Below are 19,508 nucleotides of genomic sequence, written 5' to 3'. Positions count from 1 at the left end.
CTCCCTATGTACTAATGCTACAATAAAGTTTGAGTGAGTTGGAAACCTATAAAAGGATGCACTAATTTTTTTCTGGGAATATCTAAATGGAACCGTATACTTCTTATAACTGCATTTGACAGCTCCTGAGAAGACAATTACAGTGATAAAGCGTTTATTAATTTTGACACAGAGCTTACCATAAAAAATTTTGAGAAATATTCTAGAATGTGAGAGAACAGTAGTCGGAAACGGTGTTTGTGGTGTACACAGTGCCATGCAGACATCTCGGACCAGACTCAGTACTTTTGTACCGTAAGCAAGCTTGCGCTACCAGAATACGCTTACGAAAACTGCTTCACATTTGTCATTTGTTCGTACTCTCAGATTTACATGAGCTGAAACAGAGAAATCAGCTGTTCATTCTTCAAAAATAAAGAGGTCTTATACGTTGCAGAAAACCACTATAGTATTAAATATCTAAATATTTAAAGGTGTTCTGAGCAGTCAGCAACATATATTCGGTGATGTGAACGAATATTTCGTAAACAAAATGCAAAAACAGTCAAATAAATCGTGCAGTATGCCCTAGACATGTATGTCCCGAGTTAGGTCCTAAGGAGTGGGAAAGACCCACCACGGTTTAATGGCCGTGCTAGAAAACTGCTACGTAAACAAGATAACTTCGGCTCAATTTCAAGAGAAGTAGAATCCTAATTGACTAACAAGAGCTGAACCAAGCGAAAATGAGCGTAAGAAGAGCACTAAGGGAAGCGTTCAGCTCCTTTGAAAGTAAAACTTTGTCAACCGATCTGAGTAAAATCCCTAAGAGGTTTTGGTCCTATGTAAAATCAGTAATTGGGCCAAAATCATCTATTCACTCACTTAGTGACCACACTGGCACCGAAACGGAAGAGCCGGCCGGTGTGGACGAGCGGTTTTAGGCGCTACAGTCTGGAACCGCGCGACCGCTACGGTCGCAGGTTCAAATCCTGCCTCGGGCATTGGTGTGTTTGTGTGTGATGTCCTTAGGTTAGTTAGGTTTAAGTAGTTCTAAGTTCTAGGAGACTGATGACCTCAGAAGTTAAGTGCCATAGTGCTCAGAGCCATTTGAACCCCATTTTGAAACGGAAGATAACAGAGAGAAAGCCGAAATACTGAATTCTGTCTTCCGAAATTGTAAGACGGTCCCTCCTTTCAATCGTCGTACGAACTTGGAAATGGACGATATTGAGATAACCGATCGAGAAATAGAAAATCATCTACACATGTGTCCAAAATTAAAGCAACAAACGAAAATTTTCCAAGGTTTCCTTCATTTTGTCACAAAACAAGCGATAGTAACGCAGAAAGTATGTAAAGAATACAGAACGTAAACAGCTGTAACATGCATTACGGTGGACAAAAATGTTCTTGGTTTTTGCAACTTAACGGATTTGCACGCAAATTCAGGCAACTGCTCGGTGTGCTCAGTATGGGGTGTGACCGCCTCTGGCAGCAATACAGGCCTGACAACGGCGGGGTGTCATCAGTCTCATGCTGACGGAATAACACCCATACTTCCCGCAGAGCAGCTCTCAAGTCTTTGAGAGTGGTTGGTGGATGCTGACGTGATGCAATCCGTATCCCTAGTGCATCCCAGACATGCTCTTGTTGTTGTTGTGGTCTTCAGTTCAGAGACTGGTTTGGTGCAGCTCTCCATGCTACTCTATCCTGTGGAAGTTTCTTCATTTCTAACTACAGCAACCTCCATCCTTCTCAATCTGCATAGTGTATTCATCTCTTGGTCTCCTTCTGCATTTTTTACCCTCCACGCTTTCCTCCAGTACTGTATTGGTGGTCCCTTGATGCCCCAGAACGCGTCATATCAACTGGTCCCTTCTTCTAGTCAAGTTGTGCCACAAATTCCTCTTTTCCCCAGTTCTGTTCAGTACCTCCTCATTAGTTACATGATCTATCCATCTAATCTTCAGCATTCTTCTGTAGCACCACATTTCGAAAGCTTCTATTCCCTTCTTGTCCAAACTATTTATCGTCCATGTTTCACTTCCATACATAGCTACACTCCAAAAATAAAAAAAAAAATTGTTCAAATGGCTCTGAGCACTACGGGACTTAACTTCTAAGGTCATCAGTCCGCTAGAACTTAGAACTACTTAAACCGAACTAACCAAAGGACATCACACACATCCATGCCCGAGGCAGGATTCGAACCTGCGACCGTAGCGGTCGCGCGGTTCCGGACTGTAGCGCCTTTAACCGAGCTACACTCCATACAAATACTTTCAGAAAAGAGTTCCTTGCACTTAAATTAACATTTAAGGTAACAAATTCATCTCCTTCAGAAACGCTTTCCTTGCCAGGGCCTGTCAACATTTTATATCCTCTCCACTTCGACGATCGTCAGTTACTTTGCTCCCCAAATAGCAAAACTCGTCTACTACTTTAAGTGTCTCATTTACTAATCTAATTCCCTCAAACTCACTTGATTTAATTGACTACATTCCATTATCCTCGTTTTACTCTTGTTGATATCAATCTTATATCCTCCTTTCAAGACATTGTCCATTCCGTTCAACTGCTCTTTCAGGTCCTTTGCTGTCTCTGACAGAATTACAATGTCATCGGCAAACCTCAAAGTTTTTATTTCTTCTCCATGGATTTTAATTTGTACTCCAAATTTTTCTTTTGTTTTCTTTACTGCTTGCTCAATATCCAGATTGAATAACATCAGGGATAGGCTACAACCCTGTCTCACTGCCTTCGCAACCTAGGCTTCCCTTTCATAGCCCTCGACTCTTATAACTACCATCTGGTTTCTGTAGAAATTTGAAATAACCTTTCGCTCCCTCTATTTTACCCCTGCCACCTTCAGAATTTGAAGGAGAGTATTCCAGTCAACATTATCAAAAGCTTTCTCCAAGTCTACAAATGCTAGAAACGTAGGTTTGCCTTTCCTTAATCTATCTTCTAAGAGAAGTCGTAGGGTCAGTATTGCCTCACGTGTTCCAACATTTCTACGAAATCCAAATTGATCTTCCCCGAGGTCGGCTTCTACCAGTTCTTCCATTCGTCTGTAAAGAATTCGTGTTATTATTTTGCAGCTGTAACTCATTAGCGTGATAGTTCGGTAATTTTCAAACATGTCAACACCTGATTTCTTTGGGGTTGTAATTATTATATTCTTCTTGACGTCTAAGGGTATTTCGCCCTTCTCATACATCTTGCTCACCAGGTGGTAGAGATGTGTCATGGCTGGCTCTGCCGACGCTGTCAGTAGTTCTAATGGAATGTTGTCTACTCCTGGGGTCTACTCCTGGGGCCTTGTTTTGACTTAGGTCTTTCAGTGCTCTGTCAAATTCTTCACCCGGTATAATATCACCCATTTCATCATCATCTACCTCCTCTTCAATTTCATTAATATTGTCCTCAAGTACATCGTCCTTGTATAGACCCTCTCTATACTCCTTCCACCATTCTCCTTTCCCTTCCTTGCTTAGAACTGGTTTTCCATCTGCGGCCATTGATATTCATACAAGTGTTTCTCTTTTCTCCAAAGGTCTCTTTAATTTTACTGTAGACAGTATCTATCTTACCCCCAGAGATATATACCTCTACATCCTTGCATTTGTCCTCTAGCCACCCCTGCCTATTTTTCACTTCCCGTGATCTCTTTTTTGATACGTTTGTATTCCTTTTCGCCTGCTTCATTTACTGCATTTTTATATTCTCTCCTTTCATCAATTAAATTCAACATCTTCTGTTACCCAGGGACTTCTACTAATTCTCGCATGGTCTATGGGATTCTAATTGACAGAGCGAGTAGGCCACGCCACACGTGCAGTATCTTCCGTTTCCAAGGAAAAATCAACCACCTATACTCTATGAGGTCGAGCACTATCGTCTAGGAATACGAAGTCTGTGCCCACAGTAACTCGCAACAACCGTACATCAGGTCCCAAGACCTCGTCACGATACCTGACAGCAGTTAAACCATTCAGATTCACCTGTAGAATTCCATGAAGGGTCAGCATAATCGCTGCCCAAACCATTAGGGATACTACTCGATATCGGTCTCTTTCCACAATGTTTGGGTCGCGAAATGCTGTTCCACGTTCCCTCCAGATGCGAATCCGTCGGGAATCACTCTCCGGACGAAATCAGGAACATTGGCCCACCATTCGACTCCACTCTAGACGCTCCCTTCTGTGAAGACGCGTCAGAGGTAGACATACAGCAGGTCTCCGACAAAAAAGAGCACTCTGCCGAAGCCTTCAGTACACCGTTTGACTCGATACAACACGTCCAGTGGATGCTGCGAGATCAGATGCCAGTTGCCGAGCAGTACTAAGGCGGTACCGTTGTGCCCTTACAGCCAAATAGCGGTCCTCTCTTTCTGATGTCACACGTGGTCGGCGCTGCCCTGGTCTTCAGAGTACAGCTTCGGTCTCTACGAATGGTCGTCACGTTCGTGAAACAGCAAAACGATTCACATTAAGGGGCTCCGGAACGCCCTATACTTGCAATGTTAAAATAACGCTTATAAATTACATCTTTCCTCACAAAGTATTTGAGGTAGGAAGTTGAACTTTTTACAGATTATTTATTGGAATATGGGCTACAACTTAACAAAGGGATTTTACAAAATTTTAGTTCAGTTATTATAGATGATTTTTTTTCAATTGTAATGAAAATTCACAACATTTTTTTGCAATTTTTTATTTATATATTCAAAAATATACAGTTTTTTGGAAAAAGGCTGTGTTAAATTATGCAGAAGGTACTGTGTAACATTTACTGAAAGTTTGAAACAAATATGTTTGGAAGATCCTTAGAAAACATGTAATTAGTGTGAGAAAATAAAAGTTTTGGAAATCGAGCGACAAACATTGGATTAACTTTTTAGTGCATTCCAGGTCCATAGGATGGATTATCTTCATCCTCTGCAAACTCCTCCTCCAGCTTCCTCTTGTTCCTCCTCCTGTTTACTCTTGCTTGTATTTCTAGACTCTTTACAGCTCTGTCTACAGTCCGAAGGCATTCCTTGTCTAAAGCAAGCATCGCTCGTACCATGTTAGAACCTATCTTCATTCCCATATTTGACTTTCCAACATTTCTCCTTTTCTTAAAAGCCTTCAGAGGATTTCTAATAACTTTACTTTTACTCATTATTATACTTCAACAAAACAGAGACTCAAGAAACAGAATTAATTACGAATATTTTCGAGATAACGACAGAGTAAATAAACATGAAACAATCGACAATCACACCAGCGATATATATTGAACCATCACAGGTTAGCCACAACACATACTTTATCTCACATCACTAAAATGTACCTGATGAACACGGACGTTAATAATAACACCATTTGACAGCAGTTTAACAGCGCCACAGTGGGTCACGCCCATGTAGAACACATTTCAAAAAAAATTTAAAAATAGTTGTAGTCTTCGGAATTGAATAAATTATATATCTATTAAAAGGTAATAGTCTGCAGATTCAGAAAACGCAAAAAAGTAAAAATTGAACTTTTCATGATTTTGAGCCTTTCTGGAGCCCCTTAAGCCGTTGGGCCACATAATTTTGCGACTGTCCTGCTTCCATTCTTCCTATGGCCTTCCACCATAGAGACTCTGCTAGGGCTCTCCTCTGTGCCATACTGCACCGTCTGTGAATGTGTACGCAGCGATTGTGGATGTGCGACTACATGGCAAACACTACCCCTTTTGACAGGTGCCCCAACGTCAACGTTGGGACGGTTGTCAGTTGACCGGAATGCCGTCTTCCGTGCAGAACACGATCGTATGGACATCTGTTGACAATTTCTATGATTATATCGTGAATTGGACGCAGGAGGAGGAAACAGCGGTTTGTTGCTTTAATTTTGGACACCAGTTTATAATCAAACAGTAGCCGAAAGGCGTCAGGACCATATGAGATACGAGGTGTAACATCATAGATTAAGGGTCGACCTGCAACAGCAATCGCACAACTTGCGTACGGGCCGCTAGACGCCGCCGCGAGCGCTAAGAGTGCATTGCGATTGCAGGCCAAAGACCTTGTAAAAACAACTAGACTCACTGATGGCGCTGTAGTCGCGGGATAATTTGAACCTTCGGCTGGACGCCATTGTAGTGGTTGTAGTCTGATGTGTTGTGTAGTATTGTTGTTTATGAATACCCTGATTCTACGTTGTATATTTGTTGGGGCGTACATACAGTATTTGTTACTCGTAATTCTACTGTCTGTACATTCCAGTCAAAAGAAGTACAATGGTGAAGAGTTGTGCAGCGATTAATTGTACAAATACATTCGAGAAAGGAACGAATATTACGTTTCACAGGTATGTGAATATTTTAAGTTGTTTTGTATGTCAGTTCACTTGCTTAATAAATGTTTTTGTAACACGGTATTAGCATAATCTCTGTGCATCTATTTGCAGGTTTCCTTTCTCAAAACCACAGCTGTTACAAAAATGGTTACACGCTGTCAGGAGGCAAGATTTCCGACCGACAGAATACCATTTTATATGTTCTGATCATTTTGAAGAAAGTTGGCTGATTGGTAGTGTTTTCATGGTCTAGGTTAGGTTGAAACTTGATAATTTGGTCGTAAGTTGCCAAAGCACTATGCCATATATAACGCACTTCTCGTCATAAAATCTAAAGCAAGGTAGAGTCAGAAAATATCTATTAATATAGTGGGCAAATCTTCGAGTATTTTGATGCATTTTGCGTACATCTATTGAAAATGAACTACGAAAAATGCTAGGGGTCCAGTACATAACTTTTAGCTACGGCAGATTCCACGTAGTACGTAAGATAAATTCATAAACAGTGACTAGTTGCTGTTTGTTCATAAATTAAAAAGTATATTGTAGTAACGTAATTAAATGAGGCATTATGTTTGCGACCTAACTCAAGGGAAGGCATTTTATAACCAAAAGCGATGTATAAACATTCGACCTCCGCGCGTCAGGTTACCACTCTAATGGCCGCCGCCCAGCTATTCAATTTGTCCGCTCTTCACAGTCGACCACTCGTGCGGTTATGGGGGCCTGTTGCAGGCACACGTGTTGCGTACGGGCCGCGAGGTGCCGCCACGAGCGCAACCGTATTTACAAGTGCCGACGGAGTTCGGCCAGCTCTCATTTTGTTGGCATCTCATTTTTGCCTATTCTCTTATTTGCTTAGTTGCTTGGCTCTTATTCGTTTATGGCTCATGTTATTGTGCTCTCTTTCAGCCATTCTGATTGTTTTGATTTACTCCCAACTGAGAAGTGCTCATTTTGGCATTTCACTTTTGCATATTTCTCATTTTGCTAATAATATGTTCCTTAGCTTTTTACAGTTGAATTGATTAACGTAGTCTCATGTACTGTTTGTTCATTTCAGCCTGTTCATATTTTGATGTTCTTTAAATACTGTAATAATTATCGGAAGCATTTCTTCCCTTAAACCTGTGTAAAGTATTCTCGATGTAGGATTTGTTCTGTGACACAGGTGTAAGGTTTTGAATATAAATTATGTACGAAACTGTGCTTTAAAAGGAATTTATTTTTTCAGTTTGTGCTACATCAGACGACAATTTTGTGATATGAGGGAGAAATTTGAGGGGCGAACCCATGGAAATAGTCTTATGTGATCCCCTTTAAAAATAAAAATTTGTGTGACACTGAAAGACGTGACACTGTAGGCACCGAAAATGTCTTCTTCTGTAGTGGTCAATCCAAGGATTGGTTTGCAACAGCTACAATGGCAGCTTGTCTCCATTCTGTGCGTCTTTCAGCTTTTCTCTTCATTTCTTTATAGGTGTTACATCCCACATATTTCACAATTTGATCCATGTACCTCAGTCGTGGTCTTCCTCTTGGTCTTTTTCCCTCGACATATCCCTCTATGATTGTGCTCAGGAGTCCTTTATGTCTTAATAGATGGCCTGTAAATTGCACTCTTCTTTTAACAATGAAACTCCAGAAGCTTCTATTCTCACCTGCTCTTTCCAGAACCACTTCGTTTGTGACCTTGTCGATCCATTTTATTTTGAGCATGCGTCTATAGCACCACATTTCAAAAGAACTTAGCTTCTGGTCGAAAATGTATGTATATAAAATTATACATCACAGAGGGCCGCTCAATAAGTAATGCCCCACTTTTTTTTCAGAACATTTATTGTCAAGAGTCAGAATTCGGTGACAATATACATCAACATGTCTTGTCCATCTCCTATTTTTTTACGTAATCTGCATCACGTTCTATGGCTGTACACCAGAATGTGTTCCCTGCTGGTAAAATCTCTTGTCCTGTAGGCCTAGCCATGTTTTTACTGCATAACTGACGCTCTCGTCATCTTGAAAGTGTGTGTGTGACCCGTAGATAATCTTAAAGCGGCCCAGAGAGATGGACGTCCGAGGGTGCCAGGTCTGGACTGTAGGGTGGATGAGGCAGTGATGTCCAGCCCAATTTGGCGATGTGTTCCCGGGTTCTCAAACTTGTGTGTGGACGTGTTGTATCGTGTTGGAGCAAGATTCTCTGCTGTATTTTTGTCCGTTCGAACACGTCGGAAACAGTTCTTGAGTTTACTCAGAGTCTTCATGTATGCCTCAGAATTGATGGTTGACCCTCTTGGCATCGCATCCATGACAATGACGCCATCACAATCCCAGAATGTCACCGTGACTTTTCTGGCGGAGGGGGATGTCTCAAATTTTTTCTTTTGTGGTGAATGAGGATAGTGCCACCTCACGGACTGCCTTTATGTGTCCAGTTTTCTTCCCCCATAACGATCCGTGACAGAAAGGTCTCTTTGTCGGTCTCAAAACGCTCCAACAATTCAGACGATATGGCCTTCCTTTGGATCTTGTGGTCGCTATGAGCTTTCGTGGAACCCATCGTGAGTACCTCTATGAATATCCTAGTCTCGATCACTGCAGGCGCACTTCCGGTGCTGACCGACAACTGTAAAGCCATTTGTCGAGTTGTGACGCGCCGGTCGGCGCGAATAATGGCATCCGCACGATTCAGCATGTCTGGAGCAGTGGCTGTGACAGGACGTCCCGAGCGTGGCTGATCGTGCAGCTCTGTTTCTGCGTTTCCTGAGGCTGTATCTTTCTCTACCCATCGCCCAACTGTACTCCTATCAACTGCAGCGTCGCCATACAATGAACACAAATGTTTACAGATGTTCACCACGGTTTCTTTCTCTGCACACAAGATTTCAATAAGAGCACGCTGCTTGTAACGTGAGTCGTATGTGGACGCCATTTTGACGCTGTACTACGGCTCCGCTATCTGCCAGAACGGTTCGAAACTTCATCGGCGCACAGAACAAACATCAAATGTTTGTCTGTGTTTATTGGATCCAAATGGCTCTGAGCACTATGGGACTTAACTGCTGTGGTCATCAGTCCCCTAGAACTTAGAACTACTTAAACCTAACTAACCTAAGGACATCACACACATCCATGCCCGAGGCAGGATTCGAACCTGCTACCGTAGCGGTCGCTCGGCTCCAGACTGTAGCGCCTAGAACCGCACGGCCACTCCGGCCGGCAGTCTGGAGTCAGTCTGAGCCAGTCGGTCTGGGTCGGTCTCTCGTCCCCAGCTTGCCAGTCTGTCTCTCGTCCGAATTTGCGAGGCAGTTAGTGTCTGTCTGTCGTCCGGAGTGCTAGTGCTTAGTTCCTGCATTTGCGCGTTAGGCCGCCAGTCTGCTCCAATTTGTTCAGGCAATGGTCATTGGCGGTTGGGTCGATCGGTTGGTCGGTCGCGCACTGAGACACAAGATAACTTGTCCGTCGGCCAATGAGATTGCTGCTAACGTAGAACCTTTTCTCCTAGCAGATCACACTCGCGCAGTGATACATGGCCGCGTGAGGTATTATAACGAGTGTACAGACCTCCGATTAGTCAGTCTGCATTTGTCAGCATCAGTCTGTACCAGTCTGCATCTGTCTGCATTAGTCTGTACCAGTCTGTACGAGTCCTACATTTGTCTGTACCAGTCTAAAGTCAAGTTTCAGTCTGCGCCTAATAAGATTACCATATTCCTGTACATAGCCATGAAGATAAATGTGTAGACACTTTTGCCAAGTATCAGAGATATATGTGAGAATAAGATTAACGTAGCAATACCAAAGGAACTTCAGATTGTCAATTGTAAATAGCATCCAGAACCAAGTTAAGTGCCGGCCAGTGTGGCCACGCGGTTAAAGGCGCTTCAGTCTGGAACCTCGCGACCGCTACGGTCGCAGGTTCGAATCCTGCCTCGGGCATGGATGTGTGATGTCCTTAGGTTAGTTAGGTTTAAGTAGTTCTAAGTTCTAGGGGACTTATGACCACAGCAGTTGAGTCCCATAGTGCTCAGAGCCATTTGAACCAAGTTAAGTAATTTTTATGCCTGTTATTATTTTAATAAATGTGTGTGAAAATTAATCAAATTCTGTTTAAAGTTGATCACCGTCAGTCTGCTACTCTAAGCGTGCAAGTGGCATTTCTATCGTCTGACCTAACGGCAGAAGATGAACACGCCACGATAAGACATATTGCTGACACTCGCCTACTTCGTTAGAGCGTCAAGTCAAATAATCTGATGGTGTGTGCACCGAAGGTCTTACAGTACGCACACCACATAGGCATTGTTGTATGATTCATTTGTCGTTTGTAGTGAACCACTATTAAATTAAGATGCTTACAGCGCCATCTATTGCTACATTTTGTAACTATTTATTTTCCTTCTGCCATACGTCTTCCCCCTTCTCCGATAATATTCCGTTGCAATTTGACGTCATTGTGACCAGTGGTGTTATTTCCACAGCGGTTTGAAAGTTTGATTATAATCACTCTGTGTATAAATGATCCAGTAGAAAGCGTCGGATACGCACTAAGGCTATTCGCAATTGGTCCGGTTGTCTATAGCAAAGCAGCAACGCCACAAGATAGCAACGATCTGCAGAACGACCTGCAGAGAACTGACGAATGGCGCAGGCTCTGGCGGTTCACTGCCTATATGCGCCATGCCGAAGTGAGCATACGGCACGACTGCCTTTCCGTATAGCTCACGTGGTGCTCGGCGCGAGGGACTTTGCCGCAACCAGTACGCCGCGCAACCCGGCGCAGACGCGAGTAGCGTCTCCGTCGCGTCGCGTTCCAGTTCGCGCGTTCCCATTTGGACCTGTGAAGTTACTGACAAGGGAACCTCCCCATCGCACCCCCCTCAGATTTAGTTATAAGTTGGCACAGTGGATAGGCCTTGAAAAACTGAACACAGATCAATCGAGGAAACCGGAAGAAGTTGTGTGGAACTATGAAAAAAATTAGTAAAATATACAAACTGAGTAGTCCATGCGAAGATAAGCAACATCAAGGACATTGAGCGTCACGGAGCGCCGTGGTCCCGTGGTTAGCGAGAGCAGCTACGAAACGAGAGGTCCTAGGTTCAAATCTTCCCTCGAGTGAAAAGTTTAAATTTTTATTTTCAGTTTATGTGACAAACTCTTATGTTTTCATCACTTTTTTCGGAGTGATTATCACATCCACAAGAAAACCTAAATCGGGCAAGGTAGAAGAATCTTTTTACCCATTCGCTAAGTGTACAAGTTAGGTGGGTCGACAACATATTCCTGTCATGTGACGCACATGCCGTCACCAGTGTCGTATAGAATATATCAGATGTTTTCCTGTGGAGGAATCGGTTGAACTATGACCTTGCGATCAAATGTTTTCGGTTCCCATTGGAGAGGCACGTCCTTTCGTCTACTAATCGCATGGTTTTGCGGTGCGGTCGCAAAACACAGACACTAAACTTCTTACAGTGAACAGAGACGTCAATGAACGAACGGACAGATCATATCTTTGTGAAAATAAAGAAAGTAAAATTTACAGTCGAGGCAAGACTTGAACCAAGGACCTCTCGTTCCGCAGCTACTCACGCTAACCACGGAACCTGGGCGCTCCTCGTACTACAATCTCCTTGATGTTGCATATGTTGCACATGGACTACTCAGTTTGTATATTTTACTAATTTTTTTCATAGTTCCACACAACTCCTTCCTGTTTTCTCGATTGATCTGTGTCCAGTTTTTCAAGGCCTATCCACTGTGCCAACTTATAACTAAATCTGAGGGGGTGCGATGGGGAGGTTCCCTTGTGAGCCACACGCGGTACAAGCGTCTCAATTTGCGCCTAGCGACACGCGTAACTCTCATTAACTGGGCGAACCTCTGAGAGAAGCCGATTCTCACCAGTTATCATCTTCTTACTTTAACATCATTTGATTTCGACATAAAAGTTTTCTGGTTATAGTACCGCGTCAAACGTAAAAACTACTGCTACTGGAGAAAAACCAACGTTTCGGCCACGATTGCAGCGGCCGTCTTCTGGGTCTAATGGTGCGTTCTAGCTATGCAGTGTCCTTTATATTTTGTTGTTAGTGTTCACTGCGCATGTCATTACGTCATAATTTTAAAAAGGTAGTTAGTTTCATTGATCACTTAAGGAAGAAGGAGAGGGACCTTTATTTTAATAGGTTATTGCGGTGGAGGGAGAACGTGACCTCTGTTGTCTATTGGCTCTTGTGTTATGTGCCATGATTGGTGGCCACCGTCGAATGAGAAGTTGGCTGCTGTTTACCAACTGCTGGACGTCGGCAGTTACTCGCCGGTAGTGCTCGTGCCTCGTGTTGACAGTGCGGTCTGTTGGGCTCTGACTGCTGGCAGCCAAGATGGGGCAAGCCTGAGTCCATCCTCCCTGTTCATGTTGTTAGGGTGTTTTAGTATTTCGATGGCTCAAAACATCACACCGGAGCTTAAAAGGATACGCACAACGTTTCTAGCCAATGGCTACAGCCATAAGTCGATAAACACAGCCTTGTCTACGAATACAATTAAGCAAGATAAGCAAGAAATAGACAAACTGCAGCCAACAGTGCGCTTACCTTATATTCAAAAACGTTACCGACCGAATAGGGCCGGCCGCTGTGGCCGAGCGGTTCTAGGCACTACAGTCTGGAACCGCGCGACCGCTACGGTCGCAGGTTCGAATCCCGCCTCGGGCATGGATGTGTGTGATGTCCTTAGGTTAGTTAGGTTTAAGTAGCTCTAAGTTCTAGGGGACTGATGACCTCAGTAGTTAAGTCCCATAGTGCTCAGAGACATTTGAACCATTTTTTTGACCGAATAGGCAAACACCTTCGGCGCGTTGGGTGCAGCCTGTCTTCTATAGTAGGCTCCACTAAGGACAAGGTGGATGCAATACACACTGCAGGCGTTTACAAGGCGGAATGCGAATGTGGATAGGCATACATCGGCGAGTCTGGTAGGCCAATAGCAACGCGCATTCTGGAACACGAGCGTTATATTCGTCTAGGGCAACACAACAAATGCGCAGTGGCAGAACACCAGCAAGACTGCGGAAAAGAAATAAAATTCAGCGAAGCCTGTGTGTTGGCCATGCAGCCAATTATGACGACACGCAAAATCAGAGAGGCCATCGAAATACTTAAACACCCTAACAACACGAACAGGGGGGATGGACTCAGGCTTGCCCCATCTCGGCTGCCAGCAATCAGAGCCCAACAGACCTCACTGTCAACACGAGGCACGAGCACTACCTGCGAGTAACTGCCGCCGCGCGGCCGACGTCCAGCAGTTGGTAAACAGCAGCCAACTTCTCATTCGACGGTGACCACCAATCATGACACATAACACAAGAGCCAATAGACAACAGAGGTCACGTTCTCCCTCCACCGCAATAACCTATTAAAATAAAGTTCCCTCTCCTTCTTCCTTAAGTGACCAGTGAAACTAACTATCTTTTTAAAATTATGACGTAATAGCATAGCACGTAATAGTAAACACTAACAACAAAATATAAAGAATACTGCATAGCTAGAACGCACCATTAGATCCAGAAGAAGGCCGCTGCAATCGTGGCCGAAACGTTGGTTTTTCTCCAGTAGCAGTAGTTTTTACATTATGACGCAGTACTATACCCAGAAAACTTTTATGTCGACTGACTCTGGCCGCGGAAGCCTACGCAATTATATCATTTGATTTGTTTGACAAGGTTCAGCTTCCTGCGGTAAAACTTCCTTCTAATTACATGCTTGCTGTTCACGTGGTAGCGGGACGTCGCTGCTTGTCTGCTATTTGTGGTGACAGCAAAACTTTAATATTACACGTACTCACCTGTTTTACATACACGTTTCAGTAGTAATAACACCCACGGTGCAGTGTTGTTGTTGCTACGGATGTAAAGAGAAGAACGTGAAAGGAGGACCAGTTATTTTTCGTAGGTACGTACAACAAATATCCAATAGTGAATATTGAGCCGTGGTAAAATTGGATGTTTTGAAGAGCGCGCCGCAGCGCGTAGTGTGAAGCAGTCGCTCTCCGTTTCTGGCGGTGGCAGTCGCAGCTTTGGTGTCTCCCTATGGTGGGAAACGGGAAAGGTTGCCTGTTCACGTGCATTTAAGGGGCGCTATGAGCTCGCCAGTCGGTCAGGTGGTCAGTCTGGAGTCAGTCTGAGCCAGTCGGTCTGGGCCAGTCTCTCGTCCCCAGCTTGCTAGTCTGTCTCTCGTCCGAATTTGCGAGGCAGTTAGTGTCTGTCTGTCGTCCGGAGTGCTAGTGCTTACTTCCTGCATTTGAGTCTGCGCGTTAGGCCGTCAGTCTGCTCGAGTTTGTTCCCTCCCTCCCCCTCCCCCCTCCCACAGGAGGGCTTTAAGGCTCCATTCAGCCGATAGCCTATCACAGGATGATGAAGCTCAGCTGGCTACCTGTTCTGGCACGAGGTCCACCATACCTGTGCCCTGGAGATTGTAGGACTTTGTGGAAACCTCACTGATATGGGCGACTGGTGTCCATTCAACCTCTGACTTTTCGTGGCAATGGATTGCGAGCTGTCTACGATTCAGGTGGGGGGGGGGGGGGGGTGCTCACCTTCAGAGACTCCTAGCCACCTAGAATCATCGGCCGCTCTACTCGTCTACGCCTGGGGGGGGGGGGGGGGTCTGTGGCATTGCTGCCCAGCACCAGAACATCGGGTGTCAGCTACCACACCCAAGCACATGACATGGAGACAACGGGTACGCACTGGCATGCCTAACCGACACAACACCAGAGAGTACATGTGGGCTGTACTCATCATCACCTGCTGGCGACGCACGCGCTGCCTCGGCAGCTGCTGCTCAAAGCCCAGGACAACAGACGACACTGGTGAGATCAGAGCGTCAGTGCATTCCCCAGTCAGCTGCGCTTGCACGCAGACAGTGAGAGTGCTGTACAAGGCTGCTCAGATAAACACCTGTTAATAAGGTCAACGTTCAGCTGCACAGCCCGGCGTGAATCTGCCCTCTCCTTCACCTTTTCTATCACCCATCCTTATGCACAGCAGCCTGGAATACGTTGGATCGTTGATATTGTTCCGCTTAATTCCGCTGTGATGATCAGGGAGAATAAGTATACTTTACTATGGAAATTGCACATGTACTGGGAGAACGACGGTTCAAACCCGCGCCCACCCATCCAGATTAAGGTTTTCCGTGATTTCCCTAAATCGCTTCAGGCAAATGCCGCGATGGTTCCTTTGAAACGGCACGGCCGATTTCCTTCCCCACCCTTCCCTAATCCAACCTTGTGGTCCGTCTCTAACGACCTCTTTCTCGACTGGACGTTAAAGCCTAATCTCCTCTTCCTCCGCAGATGTATTGCACAGATGTACCTAGAAAGTGAAAAGAAATACGCAACAATCAAACAGAAGAACCGATATGTGGATAGCAATTACTCTGACCATTCGCTTCACTACACCTAATGTTTCCATAGGTCAGGATTTACAGCATGGCAACATAAGGAATGGGAAATTCTAAATACGTTGCAGACACCCCTGAAGTATATTGCAGTGTGCTGCAGAGATCCTGGTGCGAGTATTGGGTGACACACCTGCATCTTTCCTGTATGCAGGATTATGCTAATTCTAGATATCCCATTGTTAGTAGTATCAGAGACAGAAGACAACGATAAACATGTTTACAGTGACGTGAACGACACACAAAATAAACATTCCAGACTCTCGTACTCTGGCTACAAACTATACATTTCAACTGTTGTAAACAGCAGATCATTGGCTCCACTGCTAGAATGGCTCCTGATCTTTTGCTTAGAGGCTTCATGTCAGAATCTAAGAGCTTCTTGTGCAAATGCAATTTAATAGAACTAGTGAGAGCAAAGAACGCCAAAATAATTTTGAAGCTACCAACTCGGTTCTCCCGTAATCTTTCTTAGCTAACTTACACTATGTGATCAAAAGTATCCGGACACCTCCCAAAACATACGTTTCTCATATTAGGTGCATTGGACTGCCACCTATTGCCAGGTACTCCGTATCAGCGACCTCAGTAGTCATCAGAAATCGTGAGAGAGCAGAATGGGGCTCTCCACAGAACTCGTGGACTTTGCACATGGTCAGGTGATTGGGTGTTACTTGAGTTCTACGTCTGTACGCGAGATTTCCACACATCCCTAGGTCCACTGTTTCCGATGTGATAGTGGATTGGAAACGTGAAGGGACACGTACAGCACAAAAGCGTACAGGCCGACCTCATCTGTTGACTGACACAGACCGCCGACAGTTGAAGAGAGTAGTACTGTGTAATAGGCAGACATCTATCCAGGCCATCACACAGCAATTCCAAACTGCAAGTTCTATGAAAACTTGCATTTCATGGTCAAGGGGCTGCTCATAATCACACACCACGTCGGTAAATTCCAAACGACGCCTCAGTCGGTGTAAGGGGCGTAAACATTGGACGATTAAACACTGGAAAAACGTTGTGTAGAATGACGAATCACGGTACACAATGCGGCAATCTGATGGCAAGGTGTGGGTATGGCGAATGCCCGGTAAACGTCATTTTCCAGTGTGTGTAATGCCAACAGTAACATTCAGAGGCGGTGGTGTTATGGTGCGGTCGTGATTTTCATGGAGGGTGCTTGCACCCCTTGTTGTTTTGCGTGGAACTATCACAGCACAGGCCTACATTGATCATTTAAGCACATTCTTCCTTCCCACTGTTGAAGAGCAGTTCAGGGATGACGATTGCATCTTTCAACACGATCGAGCACCTGTTCATAATGCAAAGCCTGTGGTGCGGTGGTTACATGACAATAACATTCCTGTAATGGACTGGCCTGCACAGAGTCCTGACCTGAATCCTATAGAGCACCTTAGCGATGTTTTGGAACGGCGACTTCGTGCCAGGCCTCACCGACCGACATTGATACCTCTCCTCGGTGCAGCACTCTGTGAGGAATGGGCGGCCATCCAGCTGCTGATTGAACGTTTGCCTGTGGCACGAACTTGTAAGTCATTTTCAGCCAGGTGTCTGGATACTTTTAATCACATAGTATATCTCCTAATACATGCAGTTCAGTTTAGAGATTAGATGAATCTTGTTGTGTACATAGTTCCGCGTAGTCAGCGCGTACACAACTTTCCCACTAGAGCGCGCCCTGCTAAGCACAACAGCACAGGCGCAGCGCTCGTCCATCTCAACACTACGAGATGGCGCTGCCTTAGAGACGGACCAAATTCTGCTTCCGCCGATTCGCGTATTAATATGTAACGCAGCCAATGAGATTGCTGCTAACGTAGAACCTTTTCTCCTCACGGATCACACTCGCGCAGTGATACCTGAACACGCAAGGTATTATAACGAGTGTACAGACCCCCGATTAGTCAGTCTGCATTTGTCTGCACCAGTCTGTATCAGTCTGCATTAGTCTGTACCAGTCTATAGTCAAGTTTCAGTCTGCACCTAAGAAGATTATCATATTCCTGTACATAGCCATGAAGATAAATATATAGACACTTTGTCAAGTATCAGAGATATGTGAGAATAAGCTTAACGTACCAAGACCAAAGGAACTTCAGATTGCCAATTGTAAATAGCATCCAGAACCAAGTTAAGTGCCCGCATCTCGTGGTCGTGCGGTAGCGCTCTCGCTTCCCACGCCCGGGTTCCCGGGTTCGATTCCCGGCGGGGTCAGGGATTTTCTCTGCCTCGTGATGGCTGGGTGTTGTGTGCTGTCCTTAGGTTAGTTAGGTTTAAGTAGTTCTAAGTTCTAGGGGGCTTATGACCACAGCAGTTGAGTCCCATAGTGCTCAGAGCCATTTGAACCATTTTGAACCAAGTTAAGTAATTTTTATGCTTGTTATTATTTTAATAAATGTGTGTGAAAATTAATCAAGTTCTGTTTAAAGTTGGTCACCGTCAATCTGCTACTCTAAGCGTGCAAGTGGCATTTCTATCGTCTGACCTAACGGCAGAAGATAAACACACCACGATAAGACCATGAGACATATTGCTGACACTCGCCTACTTCGTTAGAGCGACAAGTCAAATAATCTGATGGTGTGTGTACCAAAGGTCTTACAGTCTGCACACCACATATCTTTTATGAGGAATCAAAAAAAGCATTATGAAACACCAGGAAATGAACTTCACTGAAAGTACATTTTACATCACAGACGCATTTGTGGATACTCGGTGGTGAATACTGTAGCTTTGGAAACGACAGAGACGAGTGACTCATCTGTCACTTATCTCGTTTCAGCAAATGGATCAGAGTGTTGATGGCTCGCTTCAGTCACATCTCGGAGCTTGGCGCGCACCGTGTGTGGCATCATGTGGAATAGATGAGCCTTCACGAAGTCGGCGACGGTCTGCCTGAGGCTGTCAGAGGTGCACCTAACCGCGAGCACAGCTGCAGCCGCCGCAGTCCCCGCAGAGAGCTGCGCGGCCAGCTGCTGCTCGCACACTGCCTTCAGGGCGGGCAGGCCGTACCTGTCAGCGGCGGCCGCCAGCTGTGGGGTCACGTCGGGCAGCTGGGGGGCCTGGAGGGTGTACATGTAGGCCACCAGCTGGCGCAGCACCGGGCCCTCCACGTCCGAGATGCTGATCCGGCCGCTGCTGGCCTCCGGCGTGTCGTCGCGCAACATGGCGGCCAGCACTGGGCTCCGGGCAGCCAGGACGGCCCTGTGCGCCACCAGGCGCGTTTCGCCCGCCACCAGCCACACCACGGCGCCGACCCCGGAGTCCAGCAGGGGGGCCAGGTCCGCTGTCGGCGGTTCTAAAACACGGGATCCCTGTGCAGGCCTTTCCCCTCCCACACAGTGAACCTCTGTATGCCGCACGGACTGGCCGCGTGGTTAGAGGAGCCATGTCACGGATTGCGCGGCCCCTCCCACTGGAGGTTCGAGTCCTCCCTCGGGCACGGACGTGTGTCTTGTTCTTAGCATAAGTTAGTTTAAGTAGTGTGTAAGTCTAGGGACTCGATGACTCAAAATGGCTCTCAGCACTATGGGACTTAACATCTGTGGTCATCAGCCCCCTAGAACTTAGAGCTACTTAAACCTAACTAAACTAAGGACATCACACACATCCATGCCCGAGGCAGGATTCGAACCTGCGACCGTAGCGGTCACGCGGTACCAGACTGAAGCGCCTAGAACCGCATGGCCACACCGGCCAGCAG

The 19,508-nt window shown here is 45.4% G+C and overlaps 1 protein-coding gene across 1 annotated transcript in view; it reads right to left on the bottom strand.

Moving 5' to 3' along the window:
• Nucleotides 1-18,573: 18,573 nt before the first annotated feature.
• Nucleotides 18,574-19,508, bottom strand: part of LOC126106199 (speckle-type POZ protein-like) — a 56,796-nt gene continuing 55,861 nt past the window's right edge. The window contains exon 4 of the mRNA XM_049912433.1: nt 18,574-19,103. Within this exon, the coding sequence (XP_049768390.1) occupies nt 18,574-19,103 (530 nt within the window). The remainder of the gene's footprint in view (nt 19,104-19,508) is intronic.

Source organism: Schistocerca cancellata, chromosome 10, assembly GCF_023864275.1.
Source record: "Schistocerca cancellata isolate TAMUIC-IGC-003103 chromosome 10, iqSchCanc2.1, whole genome shotgun sequence".
NCBI classification, from domain to species: Eukaryota; Metazoa; Arthropoda; class Insecta; order Orthoptera; family Acrididae; genus Schistocerca; species Schistocerca cancellata.
The sequence above is the reverse complement of the archived record's forward strand: the minus strand, read 5'-3'. Positions and strand labels throughout refer to the sequence as shown.